The sequence below is a fragment of the Lagopus leucura genome, unplaced genomic scaffold (genome assembly GCF_019238085.1).
Source record: "Lagopus leucura isolate 7727_CA_CO unplaced genomic scaffold, USGS_WTPT01 Super-Scaffold_100027, whole genome shotgun sequence".
In the NCBI taxonomy this organism is placed as follows: domain Eukaryota; kingdom Metazoa; phylum Chordata; class Aves; order Galliformes; family Phasianidae; genus Lagopus; species Lagopus leucura.
This window is the reverse complement of record NW_024962278.1, coordinates 353,561-377,058: the sequence shown is the minus strand read 5'-3', so window position 1 is coordinate 377,058 and position 23,498 is coordinate 353,561. Positions and strand designations below refer to the sequence as shown.

The 23,498-nt window shown below is 49.6% G+C and overlaps 2 protein-coding genes and 1 long non-coding RNA gene across 4 annotated transcripts; 2 read left to right on the top strand and 1 right to left on the bottom strand.

The window, feature by feature from the left end:
• Positions 1-386: 386 nt before the first annotated feature.
• Positions 387-19,003, bottom strand: ECSCR (endothelial cell surface expressed chemotaxis and apoptosis regulator). Of its 2 annotated transcripts, none has more exons than XM_042880637.1 (11): positions 18,864-19,003; positions 9,909-9,950; positions 9,635-9,685; positions 8,291-8,404; positions 7,891-7,938; positions 6,086-6,133; positions 5,424-5,522; positions 4,238-4,336; positions 3,613-3,649; positions 2,461-2,560; positions 387-1,712 (listed from the first exon to the last, which is right to left on the bottom strand). In XM_042880637.1, the coding sequence occupies exons 1-11, from the start codon at positions 18,919-18,921 to the stop codon at positions 1,635-1,637; spliced, it is 774 nt and encodes a 257-aa protein (XP_042736571.1). In that variant the 5' UTR covers positions 18,922-19,003; the 3' UTR covers positions 387-1,634. The 2 variants fall into 2 exon arrangements, with proteins under 2 accessions (XP_042736571.1, XP_042736572.1); XM_042880638.1 differs by having other exon boundaries at positions 1,627-1,939; positions 18,864-19,002.
• LOC122185109 lies at positions 14,825-18,265 on the top strand. Its single transcript, XR_006180750.1, has 3 exons — positions 14,825-14,927; positions 15,191-15,378; positions 18,213-18,265. It is a non-coding gene; the product is annotated as an uncharacterized LOC122185109 (long non-coding RNA).
• Positions 19,004-22,274: 3,271 nt separating the features above from the next.
• SMIM33 (small integral membrane protein 33) lies at positions 22,275-22,808 on the top strand. Its single transcript, XM_042880640.1, has one exon. It carries the CDS (start codon positions 22,283-22,285, stop codon positions 22,688-22,690), a length of 408 nt encoding a protein of 135 aa, XP_042736574.1. The 5' UTR covers positions 22,275-22,282; the 3' UTR covers positions 22,691-22,808.
• Positions 22,809-23,498: the final 690 nt, after the last annotated feature.

The following is a 23,498-nucleotide window of genomic DNA, read 5'->3' as shown; positions in this document are numbered from 1 at the left end:
AAGCAGGGATGAGATCCCATGGGATGGCCCTATATAGGTCAATATGGCTTGTTGGGAAGTGGGGGGAGGAACTGGGCACTCACTGCCGTGTTTGATGTTGCAGGTGTGCACAAGACAGCTCGACGCTGTGTTCAACCTGCTTGTGAGCCTCCATGCACTGGGTCACAGGGCTGAGATGTGCAGCTTCTTGAGTGCACCAAGCTGGGCATCACCTGGGAACTAGCGTTTACACAAACTCACCTCTCTGGTGGAGGTAGGGTTTTACTGTGCTGAGAATTTTAACAGAAAAAAACTTCATTAAAAACAAAACAAAACAAACCACTTGTAAAAATACCTGATGTATATGGTAAACACAGAAAGTCCATTGGCAGTGATCTTAACAAGAGTTGTGAAAACATTGCATTTATTATGCTGAGCACTTCATTGTGTGCTGCAAAGCACAGCTACCTTTAGCACTGTGTGCTCCAGTAACCGTCTCGTATCCATCCTATAAAATTAGATCAAGCTAAATTATATGTTTCATTGGACTGTACAGGGGAATGTGTTCAGTGATACCTATTTTGCCTGCTTGGATGAATCCTTTTTCCTTGATTTCACAATTTACCTTCAGGGCTGATAGATTTTGATGCTTGTGGTAGGAGAAATCAGTTTCTCAGCAAACTGCTGCCGAGTAAATGAGGTGCTCCAAGGACTCTGACTCAGGAACTGGTAGAGCTTGAAGCCAGGAGTCTCACGAAGACGGGCAGAGGCAAAAGCAGTTGGAGAGTTAGTGCTTTAGTGCATTATGCAGCTGAGATCTCCAGAACTTCCCAATAGAGCCTTGTTTCCATTACAGTCACGTGGAAGCTGAGCATTGATTCCATCACGCCTGTAGCTCAGCTGATAGGGCTGTATTTTGCAGTGGGTAGGCAGTGATTGGCAGCTGGGCCCGAGGAGCGTGGGCTGTGAGCCAGCCAGCTCCTGGGGTGAGCTGTGGCACTGCACAGGTTAGCAGAGCACTGTGCTCATTATCACAGTGGGGATGCATCTGTGGTGCTCGTAGCTGCAGTAGTGTGGGTGCTTGGAACCATGGGTGTCTGCTTCTCTGGTCTTTTGGGAAGCTCTGGGAAAGCAGCAGTACAGAAGACTGAAGCTCTCCCAGCAAACTCAGGCTGCTGAACTTCAGGAGTTGGTGGAGCTCAGGATTTTGCTTATGACCACCCAGACAAAGTCCTGGCAAAGCAGTGTTGTTTCTTTGGTACTTCAAACAACTCTTCTTCACTGTATGTTGAACTTGTGGGAAGATACGGACAGTCTGCCTGAAGCTCAGATGCTGATAACGAAGCGTTAAGATGGCAGCTTGCATTTCAGCAGCACCTTTAATTCCCGGCTCTCCAAATGCTTTAGAGACACTGGTTCACATCTCCTCACAACGGCTCTGTGAGGTAGGTGGGCATGGTCACCCTGACTGTGCAGAAGGGGCTTGGAGCAACTGTGCTATGATTTGACCTAGCACTTGGCTATTGAAGTCCTATTAGGCCTTCAGCTTCAGACCATGCTTTTCTAATGCACAGGTTTAGCTCGGTGGGGGTCTGCGCTGATGAACTGTCTGGCAAGGCTGTGGCTGTCTGGCACAGGCCGTGAAGGCCATTAATCTAAGACAGCAGGTTTTTAGCTGAGTAGCTGGTTCCTTCATACTTCTTGCTGCTGGAATAATCTGAGGGCCTGAGGACCTATCAAAAATGCAGATAGATATCAACCATTGAGTATGACAGGCTGTAAGTGGAGAAAGCCCTAATCCCCCCCAGATGGGGAAACTACTGTATGTGTATTAATCAGGAAGAGCATAATAATTTACATATAAAGTCCACCCTTGTCCTTTCCCCAAAGGAAAAAAAAAAAAAAAAGCCTAGAAATGCAAGTGTCAGCTTCTAGTTCTCGATTGTTGGTTTCATAGCACCTGCAAAGAGAACAAAATGTGGTACATCAGCATCCTACATGGCTGGCGAAAGAAATTAAGCAATGTGGTCCCTCAAACCAAGTCTAAGTGCTAGTTTTAAAACCAACAATGCTATAAATTACTCATGTGGAATGGATCTGAGAGGACCGATAGGAATGTGCTCCAACATCACAAACAGATCTGCAGAGCAGGAGTACATGGGAAGCTTGGACTAGATGGGGGGACATTGACTTCAGAAAGGTAATTATTTTAATCTCTAAACTTAATGACTGTTGCTCTGGCTGGCACCCATAAGTATGAAATATTTGAGTTCAAGCAGCTTGGATAAACTTGAAACGGGCACCCAGAATTTCATCAGGCTCAGTGGAACCTGGTTGGACCTGTGGGAGTCTGCTGGCAGCTGCTTGTTACTACATTTCTGAAGGAGTCAAGGGTTGGGATTATCTCAAAGGCACACCCTTATCCAGCAGGAGAAATATTCCCCAGTTTACTCTCTAAAAAGCAAGGCTTAAAAGGGAAACCTTTTCTGATGGTGGGTAAGTCATGCTGTTGTTCATATTGATGTTCTTCATGGAGATCAGAGTGATGCTGTTATCCTTCTCGCTTGTGCCTGCAGAGCAGCTGTCAATGAGAGAAAGCATTAATTACTCTGGAAAGTAAGAAGGGAGGTAAACAAACAGAGCTGAGGCCGGCTGGAATGCCAGGACCAGGGCTGATGTCAGTTCTGTTGTCCCAGTCCAGGCACACCCTTCGTGCCAAATTCCTCCACTCCTTGATACTTCTGCTCATGTATTGCCAGGCCCCAACGTCTGAGTGAGAGGAAGGGGGGATTTGCCTTTCTCCTTGCCCTGAGGGCTGGATAGGCATTCAGTGCCAATGGAGGCTGGATGGTGTTGGGGATTAGGGAGCCTTAATGCCTCATCCCAGTGGTTGTGGGTCACATTGATCGTTATCATAAGGGGTAAATATAGGAACTGCTGATGCTGATGCGAATTCTCACGTAAATATTGAAGAACCCTGCTCCCTGTGCCCCCTGCATCTTTCCAAAAAGGGAGTGTTACTCAGACGGTAAAGGACGGGGAAATAGGAACAATATGCAGCGATACCTTTTGCCCTTTTTAGGTCCCTTCCAGCTCTTGCTTCATGATGCTTTCTGTGTGCAGCTTCTCTATTTGGGTAGCAGTGATGCTTTGTGGGGTACACACAGATCATTCTCCGCTTGACATTTTTCTTCCAAAGGGCTCTGAACTGAGACCCCTCTTTATCCTACTTGTGTTGGTAACAATAGTGGTATTGGAAAATAACTGGGGGGGGAGGGGGCTAGTTTATTTTTGCTGAGACTACTTTGAGCTTCAGAAGCCCAAGGTCAGATCTCAAGTCTGTATCTAGGCAAGAAAAGACAAGCAAACTCCTTTTTGGAAGCTGATGAACTTTCATCAGTATCAGCACGGCTGCAAAATGAGGCCCCCAAATGTTGAGCTTCTACCTTTGATTCCATCGGACACAGGATGAGGTTTAACAGCACTCACTGTGTTTTTCACCTATCTCAAAGCCCTGAAATGTTTTTCCCTCTCCCATCTGATGTAACCAAAGTTGCCTTTTTCCCGTGCTAAAATTAGTTGTGCAATAAAATATAATTTTCAACAGGATATGAATAATGTAAGCAGCCTTACCTCTCTGACACCATGGAGCTCCCTGGCTTCTGTTTGTCTGGAGGGAGAAAAGCAGTTGGTGATGTGCAGGTGAGAAAACATCGCAGCTATGCCATAAAATAAGTCAGCTGTATTCGGAATCAAGTTGTACAGGGTTATAAATGAAATTAGAGACACCACTGGATAACTGAGAGTTGATTAGAGAAAACGCTTCAACTAATTTAACTTTATACAGGCAGGAGTGAATGCTTTGCTGCCTGTTTAATTGCTGGCATCCTCCAGCCTTCTGGCAGTTACCCGCCTTGCTGTAGAGCAGTCTTGCCCTCTAGTGGGCAGTGCTCAACGGGAAATAGGATTCTGAGGGAAAATCAGTGTCAACCTGTGATTTCTGCAGGAAATCTGCACACTTAGCCAGTCAGATGCAGCAAACTTAAGGCTGTTTCCTTGTGCACACGGGTCTGGACTGAGGCTCCAAAGAAGTGGTCACACTCCATTCCTAACTATGATACAAAACCTCTCCACTGAATAAGCTGCTGTTTTTGTATGTGTGTGCATGTGTGTGCCTCCATCGTTTTGGAGTTGCCAAATGAGCTTAGAAAACAATGAGTTTTCTATTAGGGAAGGACAGGCAGCCGCAGACAAATACCTTCTGAATCCTTGGAGCGATTGCACTTGAACCTCAGGCTGACCACGCTGACGAGGATGATCACAACCACAACCAGGATGACTATGAAGCTGATGACACCTGCGGGTGGATGAAGAAACCTTCTGCTATTGATCTAATAACTCTCCTGTCCTTGCCTTCTGGGGCAGTGCAGGGTCTGGACTCTCACCGTGATTTGTGTAGGATATCAGTATTTTCATTACAGCAAGCATGGGATGTAATTGGTAGAAAAGTAAATAGTTACTGGAGTGAATGACCTGATCTTGTGCTTTAGCTTCAAAGGGCTTCTGGTGCGTGCTTAGTTGATAAGACAGCGATAGGAAGGCAGGAGTCAATTGATTGGCAATTAATTGGAGTCAACATGTCCCTGCTGCAGTTGGGAAATCTTATCCTAAAGGTGTGTGCAGTCAGGTAAATACGTAATATAATGGAGAGGGACGGGTTATTGACTTTGAGCAGTGTTAGCTATCTCATGGACCAATGGCCAAGCACAGGTTTGATTCTGACATCTGGCAACTATCAATTAAGCTGCGCCTTGTTAAGATGGCTCTAGAGCTCTAAGTGGGACAGTACAGCCCAAAGAAAAGTGGGTGTCTTAAATCTACCCTGTGCCCATCCTTAAAGCTGCTGTCTGGATAAGTTATGGCATCTCTTGCTCCATCCTTGCACAATCTCTGAACGGTGTGGAGGAGTTGGCTGCTTCCTGCTAAGCAGGGGGGAAATGTTCAAGGGAAGGAGTTTGGTAGGGCTGGAACAGAGCTGAACAGGCTTTCAGGGTTAAAACTAAGTTGTCTAAGCTTACAGGAAGGTACGACATCTATTGTATGCCTTTTCAGGGAAACCAGGGCACAGAATGGGGTAATTTCTGCCCAGGTCTTGCTCTGGGAAGAAGATCCTGAGCTCAGGCTCAGCCACAGTATACTCTCAGACTCCTTCCTTGTCAGGCTGGGTATGGCTAGGAGTGTTTATTCACTGCTGTGTTACTTGGTGGTAGCAAGTCTTTTTCTCAAGAGTTTTCCTTTGCTCTCTGAAACCTCCAAGATTGGGGCATGGAGAATGAAACTGATGAGAGCTGTCCCAAGGGAAATTTCTTCAAGGCTGGGTGTTCTAACCTGCATGAGTTGACAGAACAGGTTCCCTCCTTTCCCCCAGTTGCACAAGACCTTACCGAAAGCTACCACAGTCAGTGGAGACTCGTATTCTGTTGGAGTAGGCACGGGCAAAGAGACAGAGATTTCCAGTGCTGGGGTGACTATTCTTGGGGTGCCTACAAGAGGGGGAAAATACCGTCATATAAAGCCTTTCTTGCAAGGTTGGGAAGAAGATTCCTAGTGGTACGGTGTGGTCTAACTCTCACTTGCACTTTACTGAAGAGAATAACTGAGGATCGTGGGCAGCCCCAACCAATGTGAACATCCTCAGTGGGAGTCAGATTGCATTGGTGTGGCTCTACTTATCCACAGTCTGAGAAAGTGATTCCCCACCCACAGGCTTTTCTGCTGGGACAGCAACGAGGAAGCTGAGCGTGGCAGGTAAAGGACTGATCTGGCACGTTTGAGCGAGGAGCTTGTCCTGCCTCCCCATCTGACAGCCTTTTGCCACACTGTCACCTTTTCCTGCTGTGACTCACAGCCACTGTACTCAGGCATGACATGTAACCCCAGAGAGCTGCTTCTGCAGAGCTTTGAAGGGCTAGATGGGATGGCCAGCAGCCCTTGGGTTCTTGTTATCTCTTCACCGTAATGCCTGAAAATAGCAGTGCTATTGGCTGTAAAAAGGGCTGTGAAACATCTACTGATGTCTGTTTCTGTGAGAGAAAGGAGGAAGCACCTTGAGTTGCTGCTGCTGTAGGACTCTCTCTTCTCTTGGACTCTTCACCTGTGCAGAGGAAATGCAGAAATGAGTCTTGTCCTTGAACGTCACCTACTAAGCAAAAGAATGAATGTACGTGCTGGAGAGCGGGATGTATTCACAGTGTGGCTGGTGATGCAGGAAAATGGGAAATTCATTCTCAGGCTGAATCCTTCCCACCACAGGATCAGAGAATCATAAAGACTGGAAAAGACAACTGAGATCATCCAGTCTGACCCCAGCCCAAGCTCACCATGCCCTCAGTGTCACATCTCCATAGTTCCTAAACACCTCTGCGAATGGTGACTCCCCCATCTCCCTGGGCAGCCCATCCAAATGCCCTTTTTACTGTTTTCCCCAGACTTTTCTTCAGAGAAAGAAACAAGGAATTCAAATAGTCCAATCTAAGTGCTCAGATTCAGTTTCTGCAATCACTCATGCATTTTTTTGGCAGGTGTAGGAGTTAAACACTGGAATAGTGATCTGGGAAAGCTATAGATTTGCTGTTGCTCATAAACACACAAACAGACTGGTTAGGGGAGGCAGTTCTGCAGAACATGGGTATGGATCAGCTGCTTGGCTTGTTTGACTTGAAGATGAAATTAGTGGGCATGTCTTGCACTCTATTTTACCTAGAACTAAGCTAGTTTGAGTTGGGCTAATTGCCCAATATACAGTCCAGCTGTGGCAGCACAGAGGTTTTTTCAAGCAGGGGCTCCAGGATCTTGTCTTCTTTTCCCATCCCCTACCTCCCAAAAGCAGCGTTGGCCAAAGTAGGTGCTGCCAGGAGAGGTGTAACTCAGCTCCTGGCAGTGGGGCACAGGGGGGCAGCTGTGTGGAACTGGGGCTCCTGCCCTTGGGGAAACATCAGCGTTTGGAATGTTCTTTTGCCAAAAGTCAGAAGAATGGAGAAATACTGTGAAGTACCAAATTGAACTGGTTTGAAGTCAGCAATGACATGGAGCACAGTGCTCCTGAGAAGCAGGAGCAAGTTGTACAGCTACCAGCTGCATTGTTTTCTAGCAGTCATCAAACCTCTTGTTTCATTCTGAAATGGTTCTTTCAGCCACAGGTGGAGGACAGAAGCTTTGTGTGCTGAGCCTGCCATGGGTTCCTCAATCCTGGGAAATGCTGAGATTCACCCAACAGGAGCTCTGTCTTTTGGAAGCATCAGCAGCGTTTCTGTAGCTGAAGATGTATGGAGCTTTTCAGCTGAAGCAGGGTTATGATTAATAGCAATCTGCTGTGATGTGAAGGGCTCCTGGCTTAGCTGGGCACAGACACGCTGCTTGGACATCTGTCAGGCACGGCTGACCGTGGGTTTTTAACCTTGCATGAGTGAGGGAAGATCTGAGAGGCAAAGCAGTTTTTCTAGGGCTGAGTCTTTAATGGAGAATCCAATCAGATCTCAGATTTCAGTCTTCCTACTTATTTGGATTCTGCCCTTACTCTGAGAAAACTCTTCCTGAATTCTCTAACTTTTGCTTAAAAGCCAGATTAAACAAACCATCAGAAGCAAAAGGAGGCTTTTTTAAAGGGTGCTAAAAGTGCCACACTGTTCTTAAATGTAAATCAGTCTCCTGACTGTTGAAGTTCATCCCAAACAGGGGATGCAAGAAGATTTCTCTTGTGTTTTGTCACCACCTGTAAGGATAGCAGAGGTGATTTTGGGTGGTACCGAGGGCTCCACACCAAGAGAGATTAGTGCTTAAATAACAGGTGCCACATAAATAAAGCAAGCTAATTGCTGGGAAGTTGCCTGCACCTATGAAAACATAAAGTACCTGGAGTTGATGGAGCTGTTGTGTTTCTGCTTCCACTGGACTTCTCATCTGGATAAAGAAAACGTGGCAAAAGAGAATTAACTTTGGAAGCTGCTGCTAGTTATGCTACAGAGAACTGTTGCTTATAGGCATGAAACAACAGGAGGGGAACTCCAAACCAAAATCAAGATGTCCAGCTGCCACGTCCAGGCCACACACATCCAGCCATGTGTATTTGGTGAGCTGGAATGAGCTGCTTTTTCAGCAAAAGCTGAAATGTATTCAGAAGTGTGCAGCATTGGTAGCACGGTGTGGTCCAGTGAGGGCTTTATGATGCACCCATGTTTGCATGGATGAGAAAGGGTGCATAGATAGGTCCCACCTGAGCAATAGTTGGGGTTTTCCCACCTTGTGTACTTACCCTGTGCAGATGATATTAGCAGGGTTGGAGAGATTGAGGAGGATTTTGTTGTGGTGGTCTGGTCCACGTGAGTGAGATTCAGGTCAGATGGTGCTGTTGACTTCACTGAAGCCTCTGTAAGGTATAAGTAGCATTACTTTAAAGAGCTCTGCTCAGAAACTGCTCACTGGGGGGCATTCCTTCTGCACTACACCCTCATGTTCTTTGGGGGCTGTGGGGAAGCAGCTAGCCTTGCTGAAGGAGTCAGGGTTTCCATGCTTTACTTCTTTTGGCAAGATTGGCTGTGTGAGGAGGTGCTGAGCTGGCAGAGCTTGGGGTGCATGCAGACAGTCTGGCTTTCCTACCACCTCTTTTCCCTGCTTTGAAAATGAAGGGCTTTATCTCAAAATAAAGACAATTTCTTTATGTATGTTATCACTGGACGCTAATTGGCTTGAGCTGCCTGGCACCCATGTGTTTATTTGCTCGTGATGTGAAATGCTAACTTCCATGTTTCATTTTGCTGAGTCTCTAAGCACAAATCATTTACTTCTTGCAGCCTGGAGGCTGACATCTTCCTCAACCACGTACTGAAAGGAGCCAGAGCATGAACCCTGCAGATCCAGAGCAAGATAGCAGGGGGAAAGGGAATGCTGTCATAGTCCTCTCCAAAAAGAGCAGATCACCAAGGTGGAATCTATAGGCTTGTTACTCATCTGGGTTTGTGGCTTTCCAGTAAAATGAGCAAAAAGTGAAAATGGTTTGAGGCTTTTTCCTTTTATCCAAATGCCTCGCTGAAATGTTGAAATGTTGAAATGGGGTGTCTTTTTTTCTTGTTCTTCTTCTTCTTCTCCTTTTTCTTTTTTTTCCCTGCAAGGCATGGCAGCAGAATCTGAGACCGTTTCGGGGATCTTTTTCCCTTATTTGTTAGGGGTCTCCCTGTAAGGGGATCTCTTTCTAAGCAGACGGAGATCTTTCCCTGTTACATTCTCTTCCTCAGGGAGAAACAGGAAACACATTGACCTGCTGTGTGGGAGGTGCTGAGGCTGTGTGCAGAACTGGAATTTTCTAGTCTAAAAAAAAAGTGGTTGCGCTTATCGAGAAAGCAATACTGAACTAATGTAATGCAGGGAAACTCCTCTAACAATGGCTTAACTGCTGGTACTTCCTTTATGACACCCAACATCCAAGGACAGACCTGCTGTGTGAGGCACTGTGCTTACACACACTGGGCACCAAGCTCTCTGTGCGTTAAGGGCTGCCCAGCAAAGCGGTGATGTCGGGTAGGTGTGGACACAGGCCAATCTTTTTCCCTCTTTGGAGGATTGCAGACACCCACAATCCTTCCCTGTTGGGATTTTTTATCTGAGGTATTGCTCTCTACTTCATGGTTGCGTGTCGTTGATTGAGGTTGATCTGTAACACAAGCAGACACATGGAGGTGACATCGAGATGTGCTGGATCCCTGCAGGAAGGTTCGAAGGATGGGCCAGAAAGGGGTTCTTATGGCCCACAAGAATGAAAGGGGGTGACGGGAGCAAGAGGTGCTAAGGAGCAGCCTCTCCATTTGCATCCCCACGTGGGCATGTGCACCCACATCCCAATGGGCATTTACATCGGATCCCAACCCAGGAGGTACCTGTGACATTGTGGATGGAGGAGGCTGTGGCAGCTGTAGTACCTGAAATGGAACAACAGAAGCGTTAGCAGTGCCAACCTGTGACCGTAACTTTCACCAGCATGTCAGTGCTCTTGCTGTGTGATTTGGGTTTCCCTCATCTTCTGAAGGAATGACTTTGAAATACATAATGTCCCGAAAAGCACTGGATAAGAAGTAGTAACCAACACTGCTGGAAATTTATGTGCTTGAATACAAGGACATTCATTTCTGAGTAAATCAGAACTGCAGTTTGTTCAGTCAGGATAAATGCCCTTCTCTCTGCACAAAACCAAGCTCTTTAGTCAACCTCCTTCCTCTCTCATGGAGAAAATACAAGGCCATACAAATCAGTAGCACTGCTCTCTCCTTGTGAGCTTCTTGCCTCCTGCTCAGCCTTGGCACAGAAAGGCCATTTGACCTGTTTTTTTCTAGAGTTTAAAAGAGTTGTTTTGGAATGCTTTGAGACCCTTGAGACCTTAATGAGTGGATAGATGAGGTTTCTGAAGGTTGCCAGGAGCTAATGGGACTGTTTTCTCAACTGAATGTTTTTGGGTTTACAGCAAGACATTCCTTCACCATCTTCCACATTGTCTACTCTCTGATGTTTTCTTTAAGCTTCAGCTCCTGGAATCCTATGATTAGACAGGTGCCAATTAAAAATGTTGCCATATAAAAAGGGAAAGAACTACCCAGTTCCATAACAGGGAATGAAGACTGCAGGATGTAAATACACACAATGCTTGAATCAAAACCAACTGGCTTAACTTTGAAGAAGTGACCTTTCTGCCGTTACTGAAACACACCTCCTAATTGTGTAACATTTTAATATGATTATTGCTGGTGATAGCAATGCTGCCCTTAGTTAAGAGGCATGAAAGAAACTACATTACAGCCACGAAACCCAAAAGAATCCAGCCGTGATGGTGATCCATCCCACAACAGCTGATAGTTCCTCCAAGTTTTGGACAAAAAGGGACAGCAGTAAGGGCTGAGTCCTCTTTGCAAGAGCTGACGACCCATGGGGAGATGCAGCAAACAGCACAGTGCTTGTGTGCCTGCTTGCAGCCAGATTCTGTCCTCCCAACACGCACGGTCCATCTCACCTGTTCTTGTACCTCTTTTGTGAGCCTGCCTGCAAGAGAGCTAATCTCCAGGCTCCCTTTCTCATCAGAGAGAGGATCAGGCACTTCTAAATCCCCACTGATCTGATCTATTTTAGATTGCTGCTGTACAGGGAGAGGAGACGCAGCCTGCGATGTCCCGTCTCTTGCTGGGAGCTGTGGAGGTGATGATGCACATCACGGTAGGTACCTGTGCTGTAGAGATTCTGGGAGAGCTCAGGTGAATGCCCTGATGTTGGAATGGGATCTGCAGCGTGTGGGGGTCATCGCTGCTGGGCTCAGAGCTCACCCCACAGGGACTGCCTGGCTCTGGTGTGCTCCTGACTGATGTCATTTTTCTCATGCAACTGTCTTGGGGCCATAATTGTTTTTTCCTCCGAGGCTTTATGACAACGATCCCAGCCAAACAGGAACCAAAACAGAGTGTAAATCACTGAGTACATAATAAAACAGCCTCTTTCAGTTTGGGGTTTGGTTATGAGCTTGGCTTTTCGGAACTCTTCCATGCTTTGATGTTCTGGTTTACTGGACATCAGGTTGGTGAAACATGTCTTGTCTGGTCCTTACAAGGGAAGGGGGAGAGGAGATGTGATTAGATCTTTAATTACACAGACAGGAAGAGACTAATCTGATTTCTGCATCCATTGGGAACAGGATCAGAAAACAAGGACTTACACTGCAGCCATAAAAAGGGGGGCAATAGGAAACTGTCTTGACATAAGGGTAGTGAGTCGCAGCAAGTGATTGTGTGGGAGAATTATGGGATAGCCTTTGGAGCTTTTGAAGAGCAGGCTAAATGAACGTCGGTCTGGTAGTGTGAATGGGAATTACAGGCAGATGCAACACCATTTTTTGAATCGACAGCACCCCAGGGGAGGATGAGATCTTTTGGGCACACGGTTCTCCTTAAAGAAGTAGAGATGCTTCTTTAGGGAAAGAGGAGTGCACACAATTGCAATGTGAGATGCTGCCCATTGATCCCAATTGTTTGCCAGGCTTTCTCTTTGGCACTGGCTTCTTCTAAAGCAGCTTTGCAATACAATTTCTGGGTGCTGGTTTGCACATGCCTTAAACTCAAACAGCTTGTCTTTTTCAGACTTCCTTGTAGAGACCATCTTGTTCTTTCTTGAGGAGAGTAATTGCTTGTGACACATTTGCTTCTTGAAGCTGTCACAGGTGCTTTTTAATGTACACATAACATGAAAGCATCCTCTTTGTTGAGGAAAAGGTGGGACAAAGGCTTCTGAGCTGGCAGTTTATTTTTGGCGTGACTGAGAAGAAATTCAAGAGCTTGAGCTGGGCCTCTAGGGGTGGGAAAAAGGAGATGGCTTTACTGCCCTGTGCTGTGATGCCCTGCACTATGAAGCTCAGGATCTCCCAGTGCTGAGATGAGAGGCAGATGTTCTCAGTACTCTTCCACAACAGCTCAGCTCTTTGCTAACCAGCTCACCCCTGAGCACTGCCTCATAAAACGTCCTCAAAGATCGCTGTGCCAAAATAAACCCTGGAGTCACTGCAGTTCCCCCATGCAGGGAGCTGCTCACCCAGGTTTGCTGCATTGGAGCTTTGCTGCACAGAAGTGACCATCTTGCTGCAAAGAGGCCAAGGGACGCAGATCTCTTTTTGGCACTTGGCTCTGTAATAAATGGCCCTTCTATAAACACAGCAGCACGTTGTTTCAAAGCAAAGCACGCCTGGCTCCGACTTCTGGCTCCTGCTTTTTTGTTACAGCTTCTCTGCCAACTTAAATAATCAACAGCCCCACTTTGTTAGGTGTTTTCTTCCAGCAAAGGTGCTCAGCATCCCACTGAATGACTGCAGACAGCCGTGTGCGCAGCAGGGAGCAATGCAAGCTGTGCTGTGGGGCTGGGCAGCAGGATGTGGGCACAGCACGGTGCCACAGCTCCCCGGGGACCCCACTGCCAATCACACCACGGTGTGACAGCAGCCTGTCCCAGCACAGCCCCACTCCCCCTGTGGCACAGTGGCTATATAAACAGTGAATGCAGCACGCAGCCAGCACAGCTGTAATTGCAATCAACATCAAAGCCATTCAGGCGACTTCTTGCTGCTGAGCAGAGCTGTTTGTTGAGTGTTTGGGTGCCAGTGATTTACAGAGGGATTGTGTGTTTCTAGGTGGGGACGGCGAGCTTGCTGAGGGATTTACAATGGGAAATCATGCTTTCTGCTCTTGCTGGAAAGGGAAACTCCTGATTAGTGACCAGATCAATGGGGCTCTGGGGAAGTGTGTTGAGGCTGCAGATGCATTTTGTCTCTCTGACTAAGAGCTGGTTTTTCTTAGTTAGTTTTTTTTTTTCCTGAATATAAGAAGGGAAATTTGGATTTCTTTTATTTGCTGTAGTCCTTCCGAAATGGTGGAAGTAAGAGCTAGGCTGCGAGCAGAGGGGCCTTTCCGTGGCAGCTGAGGTGTTCCCAGAGCCATATGGATTCACATAGGAAGATCTCTGGCATCAGTACAAAGACACTGGTCCCATCCACTCAGAACTGATATGGGGAGGGACCCTCTGGCCCTGGTGGGTAGTGCTGGGCTCATGGCACTCTTTTCCATTGCAAGTGGGGGGAGATCTGATAGTGCCCTGCCTGTGCTCACTGCGTGTCAGTTTGCCCTGAGGCCTACAGGCTTGCTGCACCTCTGCTTGCAGCTTACATAAACAAAGGCTTTCAGGAAAGAGACCCAACCACCTAAAATTAGACAACAAGACAAAAATATGCTGACCCACAACGCAAGTGCAGCTGTTTCCTGGGTGAAACACAGCAGCTGTTCAAGCAGCAGAGAGCAACAACACCAAACTGTCATCATTTCTACGTGAAAGAAAATGCTGCATTAGGAAACCTGGAAAATGAAGAGCTCTGCAAAAGTCTCAGTCCCATTTTAATAGAAATGGGAACAAATAAGAAAAGGTGCCTCTGCCTGGCAGGTCTCACAGGTTGAGGCAGAAAAGGTGGGGAAGAGAGGAAAAGTGTCATTATGCAGACTTGATAACTGACAGTCTAAATTAGGTCCCAGACCCACAGAGGTATTAAAACACCTAATTCTCAGCTGACATTCGAGGGGTTTGGCAATTCACTGCTACGTGGTTCTGAATGGTAATGACTTGGTCAAAGTGTTACGGAAAGTTTAGAGAGGCAGGAAGGCAGGAATTAAATCTGGACCTCGTTAGGGATTCAGAACCATCCCAGCCTTCCTCTGCCCCTCCCCCAGGTCTGCACCCTGTGATGAGCATCCTCTGCAAGCATCCTCCTCTGTGATCCTCTCCAGTGAGTTGCTGTGAGCAGGTCAGGCTTCTTGTAGTAGGCAATTAAAAACCACTTGAATTTAGAAAACAAGCCAGAAGAGAAACAACGTGGGGAAACCACAGGGCACAGAATGGGCCCTGTAACATCACTGTGTACACACACAGCATGCCTTTTTTTCCTGGCCTGTGCTCTCTGCACCCCTCTGGGCACTTCTCTGCAGGGACTGGGAAGTAAAGCTGCTCCCAACAGGACACTGTGCTGCAGCCCTCCCAGCTGCTTTCTGCTTTCTCTACAACCTCTTTGTTTCAGAATGCTGCTTTTGTGTAGATGGGGAAAGCAGGGTGCAGAAAAGCACTGCGAGTTGCAGGCTGGTTTAGCACTGCTGCTTTCACACCTTAATTAGGCTCTCAGCCAAGGCCCTGCTGATGTACAGGTCGCCTTGCAGGTGGTCCTCATTATTTTGTAGGATTTAGTTCCTAACCAAATGTCGTGTGTTCCAGCTGGTGCAGGAGATCAGCTGCTGAATTTGCTCCTGTGCTGTACCTCTGGGCAGCTATCAGCAGAGCACACAAATCACCACCCCCTGCAGCAGCACAGCCAACGTGATGGATCAGGGCTGGTACCTATCAGGCATATCTCACTGCCCTCCATCCATGGAGGCTCTATGCCACAGTTTATTCCCCAGTTTTCTCTTTCCAAGATTTCCCCCACGTTCACACTGGCAGAGTGGGGTGCTGCTGCTAACAGCTGTGTTTGTGGAGCACCACGCAGGAATAGGATCTGCTGGATGGGTTCAGTTCCCACCTTGTGAGCTAGGAGGTGAGGTGTGTCAGGGGCTGGGGAGCTTTCCTAATCCTCATTCTTTTTGCTTTCTCTTCTCAGATCACCTGCTTTCAACCTCAGGGGAGTGGCTGAAGGACGGGTGAAGCCTGCCCTGCTCAGATGCATTCATTTTCTCTGCATCAGTGCTGGGGAGGTACCTCCCTGCTGCTCCCTGAGACACTATGTCTTGTAGAAGAGGCAAGCAAAGCTTCTTGACCTGACAAACTTCATTTGGCTTCAAATTTTAGGTGAGTGACTCTCATGTCACCTATGTTTTATTCCTAGATTCCAAAGCACTCCTTGGAGGAAGTCTTTTTATTATCCTTATCTCATATCTGGGGAAAACAAGGCACAGAAGTGTTATACCACTTGTTAAGTGGCAGGCACAACACACAGTGGTCCTTGGTCCCCATCCACTGCATTGTCACTATGCCATGCTGCTCCCTGACTTCTGATTGCTCTGACTCCAAAGTTTTTTGCAACTCCAGAGTCGCATCTGGGCAATGTGAGTGTATGGATCTGTTTGCCTGGAGCTGCTTGCCCAGAGCTGTGCTGCCCATAGATAGGTGTGTGATTTGCAGCAATGCCTGATGGTGAGAAAGCATTTCCTCCCCCACTGAGAACTGCTGGTTGCTGTCCCAGCAGTGGAGGGCTTCTCCTGGAGAGCAGGTGGACGCACTCCACATTTCTATGTCACAGAATTACAGGATCACAGGGGTCGGAAGGGACCTCTGGACATCACTGAGTCCAACCCCTTACTAAAGCAGGTTCCTTAAAGCTGCTTGCACAGGAAGGTGTCCAGATGGGTCTTGAATATCTCCAGGAAAGGGGACCCCACCAGCTCTCTGGGCGGCCTGTTCCAGTGCTTTGCCCCCCAAAGAGCTCTGCAGTCTGAGATGGTAGAGGGGGCTTTGCTCCTCCCTCTTCCTGAAACAGTTCAGCTGAGATGTAAAACAGCCCCCAGCCCATAAGTCTACAAAAAAGACTGATTGGATCACGCTGAGTGGGCCCATCTGGGATGTGGAATAAGGAGACCTTCTAGCCAGGGCTTGGCAGTACTTGTGCTGCGTGAGGCACTGATCTCCCTTCTCCAGCCTGGGCTCAAGCCCATGTGTGTGTTTTCCCAGCAGGAACATTCTTGCCTTTGGGTTACCAGCAGCGCCTCCTGCAAGGACACCTGCTGCTGACTCACCTATTGTAAGGAAACATAATTGCTGGAAACGATCCCCAGGCACTTCTATCATTTCTGCAGTGTCATCGGCAGAGTTTCACCTTACCAGAGGGGAGCAGTTTGTTTTCTGAACAAACACTTCAAACCACTCCTGGTTTCTCCTCCTGGTACACCAGACAGGGCTGTGCTGACCTGCCTTTTTTGGCCAAGAAGAGTCAGGAAGGGATCTTGGGGATAACACTGGGTGTCACCTGCTGTGGGCAGAGATCAGCAGTGAAAATATCACTCTGCAAAGACACAGGGGCGTTCTGCCACTGCTGAAAGAAGCAGGATCTGAACAAGATGCATTCCCTAGCGTGGCAGCAAGCATAAAAGACATTTTGGCAAATGCATTTTAAGAACATCCTAATTTGGTGCGAGTGGTGCTGCACAAGTCTCTTCTGTTACGTGATCTCACGACCATTGGAGAACATAAAACTCGAGTTCTGTTCTCATTGCCTGAGGAACAAGACAGCACAAGCAGTAAGACTCAATTGTAGAGTGCCCTCGATACTTGTTAGGATGGAAGTCCTGTCTGGGAGATCTCCTGCTAGCTGGATGTCTGCCCTTTAGCTGCATCCTGTGGTTTGGATCATGTCTGTGGCACCTTCACTGTGGCATTATCCATTCGCTCACTGGCTGCAGTGCAGGTAAGGGGAGCAGCAGTCAGTGGGGAAATGCTGCTGGGTTCTCCTCAGCTTGCAGAAGGAGTTTTCCAGTGGAAAGCTTTTGTCTGGGAAGTGCCTGCTGGTCGTAATGGAAACTGCTCATAGGAAGAGGTGTGTTTGGATACGTTTTCATTAAGCATTTCTTGGGGACGAAAAATAGGTTGGAAGAGTTCCACAACTTCCCACATGAGAAATTCCACAGTAACAGAAGTTGAACCTTCTTTTAGAAATAACTGTAACCAAGCTTTAACGAATGAAAGAACTTGCAGAAGGTACCCAAGGCCTGCGTGGGGGCAGTTGCAAGTTTACGGCTACTCTGACCAACTTTGGACCTCCAAAATGTAATTTCCACCTCCTCAGGTGCATGGAGACCTCCGAGCTGCCTTGTCTCATTTAAGAGCCCTTCATTCCCTTCAGCAGCCCATGTTTTGGGAGCAGCATTGCTGACCAACCTGTGCCCCTTGCTCTGAGCCTGCTGCTTCGCCTTTTGCAGCAGCTGCCCCTCAAGTACCAGGCCGTGTTGATGACTTTTCCGTAGCACCAAAAGTGAAGTGAAAATTATGACAGTTCTGAGCTGCTGTATCAGTGGTCGTGCAAAGATCAGAGGCAAAGCACGAGATGATGTTGAAAGCTGGTTCTACCTGAAGCCAGAGGGGTGCAAGTGCAGCACAGCAGTGCTGTCATGGTTTGCAGGTGCTGGCAGTGAGAGCAGCCCCTGCTCCATCATCTGAAGCAGAATGCAGAGGACAGAGTTCCCAAGTGATGTGCTTGGGACCAGGGGACAGAGGTGACCCTTCCATCCAATCCTACAGTGCTGGGGTCAACCTGAGAAGTGAATCCTTTGGGTGGTGCCATCAGCTGAAGGTTTGGTGCACTGCAGGGTTTGGGTCCTGGGGTAACGCAGCTGGTCAGAGCGAGTGCTGGCAACCTGCAGGACATTTCTGTCCTGTGCATGCCATAACTAATATTTTCAAGGAGAAAAAAAGCATCCTGGCCAGGTATTAAGAAGTGTAGCAGCAGAGTCAAAGGGCCTCAGAGTTCCTTGTCCGGCACACTTCACCCCTCTGCTGAAACCAGCTGTGTTGCCCTCTAATTAAGAGACATTTTCTAATCAATGTGCTCTTCTTTCTGAGAATTGCACAGCAAGCAGCTGAATTGTCTTTATAGTCCCTGTCCTTTAAAAATCCTGTTTCTACCAATGCAGGGGCTGCAACCCATGGACATCTTCCATGGCTTACTGATAAAAGCTTTGGATCCAAGACGCGTGATACTAGTTCAGGTGGCTGACTAATAGAAGCAGCAGTGATACTGCAGCATCCATTCCTCTGACTGCCTTTAAGCTGAAAGCTGCTACAGCTGTCACTGACTGCAGGACAGCGACCTGTCACACTTCAGCAGGAGCCTGGATCCTTGGGTATCCTCACTGCATCCCATACTGCGAGCAGAGGGCGACAGGGAAGTCAGAAGCAGAGTTATGGCAATAATGTACTGCAGGAGTCTTAGTGCCACGTGCTCTTTGTGTTTACATCAGCAAGAGGAGAAAATAAAGGTGAGGAAAACGTCCCATAAGTTTAAAAGTTCCACCTTCATCCTCAGTTGACAACAGTCACTTGCTATAGAACACCTCTGTATCACTAACAGAAACAATCCTTTCCTTAACCAGGAAACAGGTTCTGTGATTTCAGCACGGTCAAATAAAGCCTGCAAAACCTGCTGGGGCCGGGTTGATCCCAGCACCCTGAACGTAAAGTCTGAGCTCCCTGCTGGCAGCCGCTCCTCCTCTGGCTGCTTCCCTTCAGTGCCCACAGCTGGGCTCCCCACAGCTGCCCCCTGCCCTTGCCCCATTGCTCCTTACCTCTGAGCAGCACGCAGCCAAACAGCCACAGGAGCGGATGGAGGGCTGGAGCCAGCATCGCGGCGTGGAGCTGAGCAGCCCTGCAGAGGTTCTGTCCATCCCGAGTGTGAGAGGGTGAGGAGAGGTCTGCCTGCCTGGGCTGATTCTTGCAGAGCTTCCTGTTAAAGAATAGAAGGAAACGAGCTGAATCCACAGGGGAACTGTGTTTTTTAGTCCATTATGGTCAAAGAGGATATGAGACATCGCTTACCGACGGCAAAGGAAACCTCGCCATTGATTTGTTGGGGAATTTGCTTCTCATAGAGGGGGAGAACAGAGGCATAATGGCCTGCCTGGATTTGGGCCTTGGTAGCTTCTGGATGGTACTGCTTTTTGGAGATGTGTTTGGCATACCGCAGGTGCCGCAGGTCTGGTTCTGCTCCTCATCAGTCATTAGAGTTGCACTGGGCCATGGGAGCTGCTCCTGCCCTCCACCTGAGAGGGGACTTCTTAGAATCCCTGAGAGAGATTTGGAGTGGGGCAGAGAATCTCACAGCTGGAGCTGCCTTGTGCTGTGCCCATGTCCTGTTCCTCCCTGTGCAGCTCCAGCAGGGCTGGGCACTGGGACGTGCTGGCTGTGGGATGTGGTTGTTTGGGCAGCAGCAGCATGGACAGCACAAAGCAGGCTTCAGCCTCCCCTAACCTGGTTCCTTAATGGGAGGATGGTCCCATCTGGGCTGATGGGTCAGGCTGGCAGCAATCCATCCCATTCCCAGATGGCTGCTGGCAGGGGCTGCTTCTCCCAGCCTAGGACCCTTGCAAGGCCGTGCTCCGGCAAGGTGAAAAGCCTTTTGCTGCCTTACAAAGTGCCCTACTTAGGAAAAATGGGGCTGTTCTTTTGGCAGCCCAGGAGAGGCTGGACGCTGGGGACAGGCGTTTGGGGGAGTGGAAATTTTGCACCTCCTGCCCTGAGCCATTTGTCACAGCTCTTCCCTGTCTCCAGGGGCCGCATCCAGCCCCTCCTGCAGCCCTGGAATGCTCCAGAGCCCCAGCTGTGGGTGTCAGGGCTGCTCCTTCACTGTGTGTCACTGCACAGAAGGCACTGGGAGGTCCTGGTGCTGCTCACAGGGCCCTGCTTTCTGCAGCCATGAGGTGGGTGCAGGTACCCCACAAACCACATGGGGCTCAACGCACACCAGTAAGCCATCAGGCCCAAAGCTTTGCTTTTACAAAACCTCTGTGAGCAGCCTCCCCCCACAACCCTTATTTTTTTTTCCTCTTGCACAGATGTGATGCTCAGAGATTATGCTGTAGATTAAGGTTTTACTGAATCCTGAGATGAGTGCAAATTCCCAGAAGCAGCAGCTCTGATGTGCAGCCAGATCACTACTGGAAGCTTGCTGGGCTGTGTGGGGGACGGGGCATCACCCACCCTGCAGTGCACAGGAAGGATGGAGCACAAATATTCCAGGACGGTGTGCTAAGAGGCAGGAGCAGGTAGGACAGTTCTGTTCTGGGACGGGAGCGTTGGGAGGTGTTTCATAAGGGCTTTGCAAAAACAAATCATAGACTCATTACAGCTGGAAGAGACCTCCAGGATGCCAAATCCAATTGGTAGCCCACCTCCACCATGGCCACTAAACCATGACCCTGAGTGCCAAAGCTCTGTAAGATCCATCTTTTCTGCATGGTGATGTGCTGAGGTCACTGCTGGTGTGAGATCTGACCGCCCTGGGAACAGCACCCACCTGCACGGAGGTGATTGGTGCCGGGCAGTGCCCACAGCCACGGTGCAAAGGGAGGGACATGCAGGCACTGCCTTGGCCCTGCATTGCCCTGAGCAGCCCTGGGTCTGCAGAGCTGTTTGTGACCCTGCATCCCAGGAGTGCTCACAGACAGTGTGTGGTATTTCTGAGGTGCTGGACCTTAAGATCTCTGCACGCCCTGTTTACAGCTAGCAGCAGCTGTGCTGTGAAGTGCTCATGGCCGAGCAGCAGCTTTTTGTGCGCAGCAGCGAGGGCTCCTCGGCTGCCCTAAGGCGAACGGGAAGCTGGCCGTGTGCGCTCCATCCATCCGCGGCGCACGGCGCTCTGCTCGCCGCATCGGTCCTGCTGCAGGAGCGCTCAGTCTCGGGGCTGCCTGATCTGAAGGCGAGGATCCTCGCAGCTCGGGGAGTAGCGGAGACACCTTTAGTCGAATTGAGCAAAGAGCTTGCGCAAAGAGCGATTTTTACGCTAATTTCTAAACGCAACAACGTTTCAATCCAAGTCAGGGAAAGGAGGGGGGCTTCCTGCGGTTGCAGACTGCAGGCTGTGCGCACCGAGGGCTCTCTCCCCGAACAAAAGCCGCTTGTCTGACAGGCGGCAGCGCGGCGGGGCCGGCGGAGGGTGCTGCGGTGTCCCCGCACATGGCAGCCGGGCGTGCTGATGTGGCACTGCCTTAGGTAGGGCAGCACCTCTCGCTGTGGGATGAGCAGGCGCTTCCTCCTGCGCGGGGAGCCCCGGGCGTGACGTGGCAGCTTGAGGTGAGCCCGGCCGCCCCGCAGCACCTTCCTGCAGCTGCTCTGCTGCCCTGTCCCGCTGGAGGTGATGCTTCCCCCGGAGCAGGACGCCCAGGTACCCTGGGGCGGGCTTTCTCTCCTCGCTTTCCCCTTTTCTTCCCGCTGCTCCCCGCTCCCAGCTTTCTGCCCTGCCTGACCCGCAAATACTTTGGTAGGGTTGGGCCTCCCACGGGGTTTGGTCTGGTGTTGGCTCTGGGGATGGGGGAAGAGGGAGCGGTGGAGTCTCCCCCTTTAGGAGTCTCCATCAGCGGAGGCAGTGGGGAGAGGAGACCCCCACTGAAGGTGCCTGGGATAAGGAGATGCAGGGCGGTGTCTTCCCACTGTTCTCTGCTGACCACCTGGCTGGATGGTCACCGCCCCTACAACGCAGATGTCAGCACCAAAATTTACTCTGTCCTGTGAGCTTGGGGGGGGGGGGAACATCCAGGGACAGCCCTGTTCCACTGGGGCCAGGTTTCTGCCAGCAAAAAGCACTCGCCTGGTCACACTGGGCAGCCAAGTGAAGGTTTTGCTCATGTTTGGTCTGGATAAAGCTCCTGGGTGCCACTGCTCACTGTGCAGGGCTGTGTGACAGGCTGCTGCCTTTCTGCAGGACACGTGGTTGGGATGAGCACTTATCCTGACCATATCCAGGCTGGAGTTGCATGTTGCTCCATGGGGCTTGCTCGGTGCCCAGAGTCCTTATCTCAGGCTGAATCTTTTCCCTGCACTCCAAAACAAAAGGCATCCAGTGCCTTCTTCCAAGATTCCATGCCTGGGGAGCTGCATGTGAAGCTACAGGCAGGAGCTACGGAGCTGAGGGCAGGAGATGAGGACACCAGACAGCCCCTGTCTGACAGTAACACTTTCCACCCTCTGTCCCAGGTCACCTTGCTCAGCCATGAACGCCTCAGCACCCGGCAGCCCGCTGAGGCACCCTGAGCCCCAGGATGCAGCTGCCTTCACTCCCATCTCTGTGGTCAGGAGCATGACAAAGAAGTCTGATGCCCTGCCCGTCATCTCAGCCATCGTCGTCATCTTTGTCCTCCTGGCCATCTTCATCATTGTCGTGGTGCACTACGGCCCGCAGCTCCGCACCATCCAGATCACCCTTTACCATGAGCCCATGCCGCAGGACCTGGATGACGGGGTGCACCTCATGGACTGGAGGAAGCTGGGCTCCCAGAAGAAGCCCCCTCAGCCTGGGCAGTGGGAGCCGGGTGGCAACCTGAGCTGCCAGTGCTCCTGCAAGCACCACCTGCCCTGTGGGAGCATCGAACCCAACGTCATCGAGGTCACGTATCTGTAACAAGGTTTGGGCAGGACCCAAGGGAAAAACAGTGACTGCGCTGTTGGCTCAGCCCAAGGCTAGCTGGTTCCTGCACACTGGGGTTGTATCTGGCTCCAGGTGGCCTCACTAGGAAGCTGTGTCACTGCAGTGACCCGTCAGCCCTGACATCCAGGCCGCTATCACCAGGCAGTGCGTGGTGCCGGCCAGGCGATGACATTGGTGTCTGATTGCCCTGAGCCAGAGCTGGGAGTGGGTCAGCCTGCGTGGGACGGCATCAGCATCCCTTCTGGTTTTTCTCGCCCTGCTTTCACCCACGCTGCCTGGGAGCACCCAGGAGAGCTGCCTCAGTCTTCTCTCCATCTGGGGAGTGTCGAGTGAACGCTCGGCCCCTTGGCACAAGCTGGAAGTTGCATCATTTGGAATTGCTTTATGGATTAGGGATGTTTTCACATACAGTGTCCTCGTTATTTTGTTTGCGTGGCACAGAAAAGCCACCTGTCCCATTTTTGCTCCGTGCCACGGCCCGCTTCCCCCTGCTGCAGAGCTGAATGCCATCCTCCTGCTGCCTGCACTGTGATGTGTGCAGTGATGGGGATGGGACAACAAACTGGGGCTTCTTCCCATTCCTCCAGGTGCTGGATGTTTCTGACCCTGCTGATGCTCTGGCTCCCTTCAGCTCACACGTTTCCAGCTTGTTTTACTTTAAAGCGAAGTAGTGGTTGGACTTGTTGGAAAATGCTGGTGTTCATAATAAATGTAATTTATATTTTTGTTGTTTGTTTTCTCTTCCGATTTTCTTCTGATTTTCCCAGAGGTGACAGTGTTT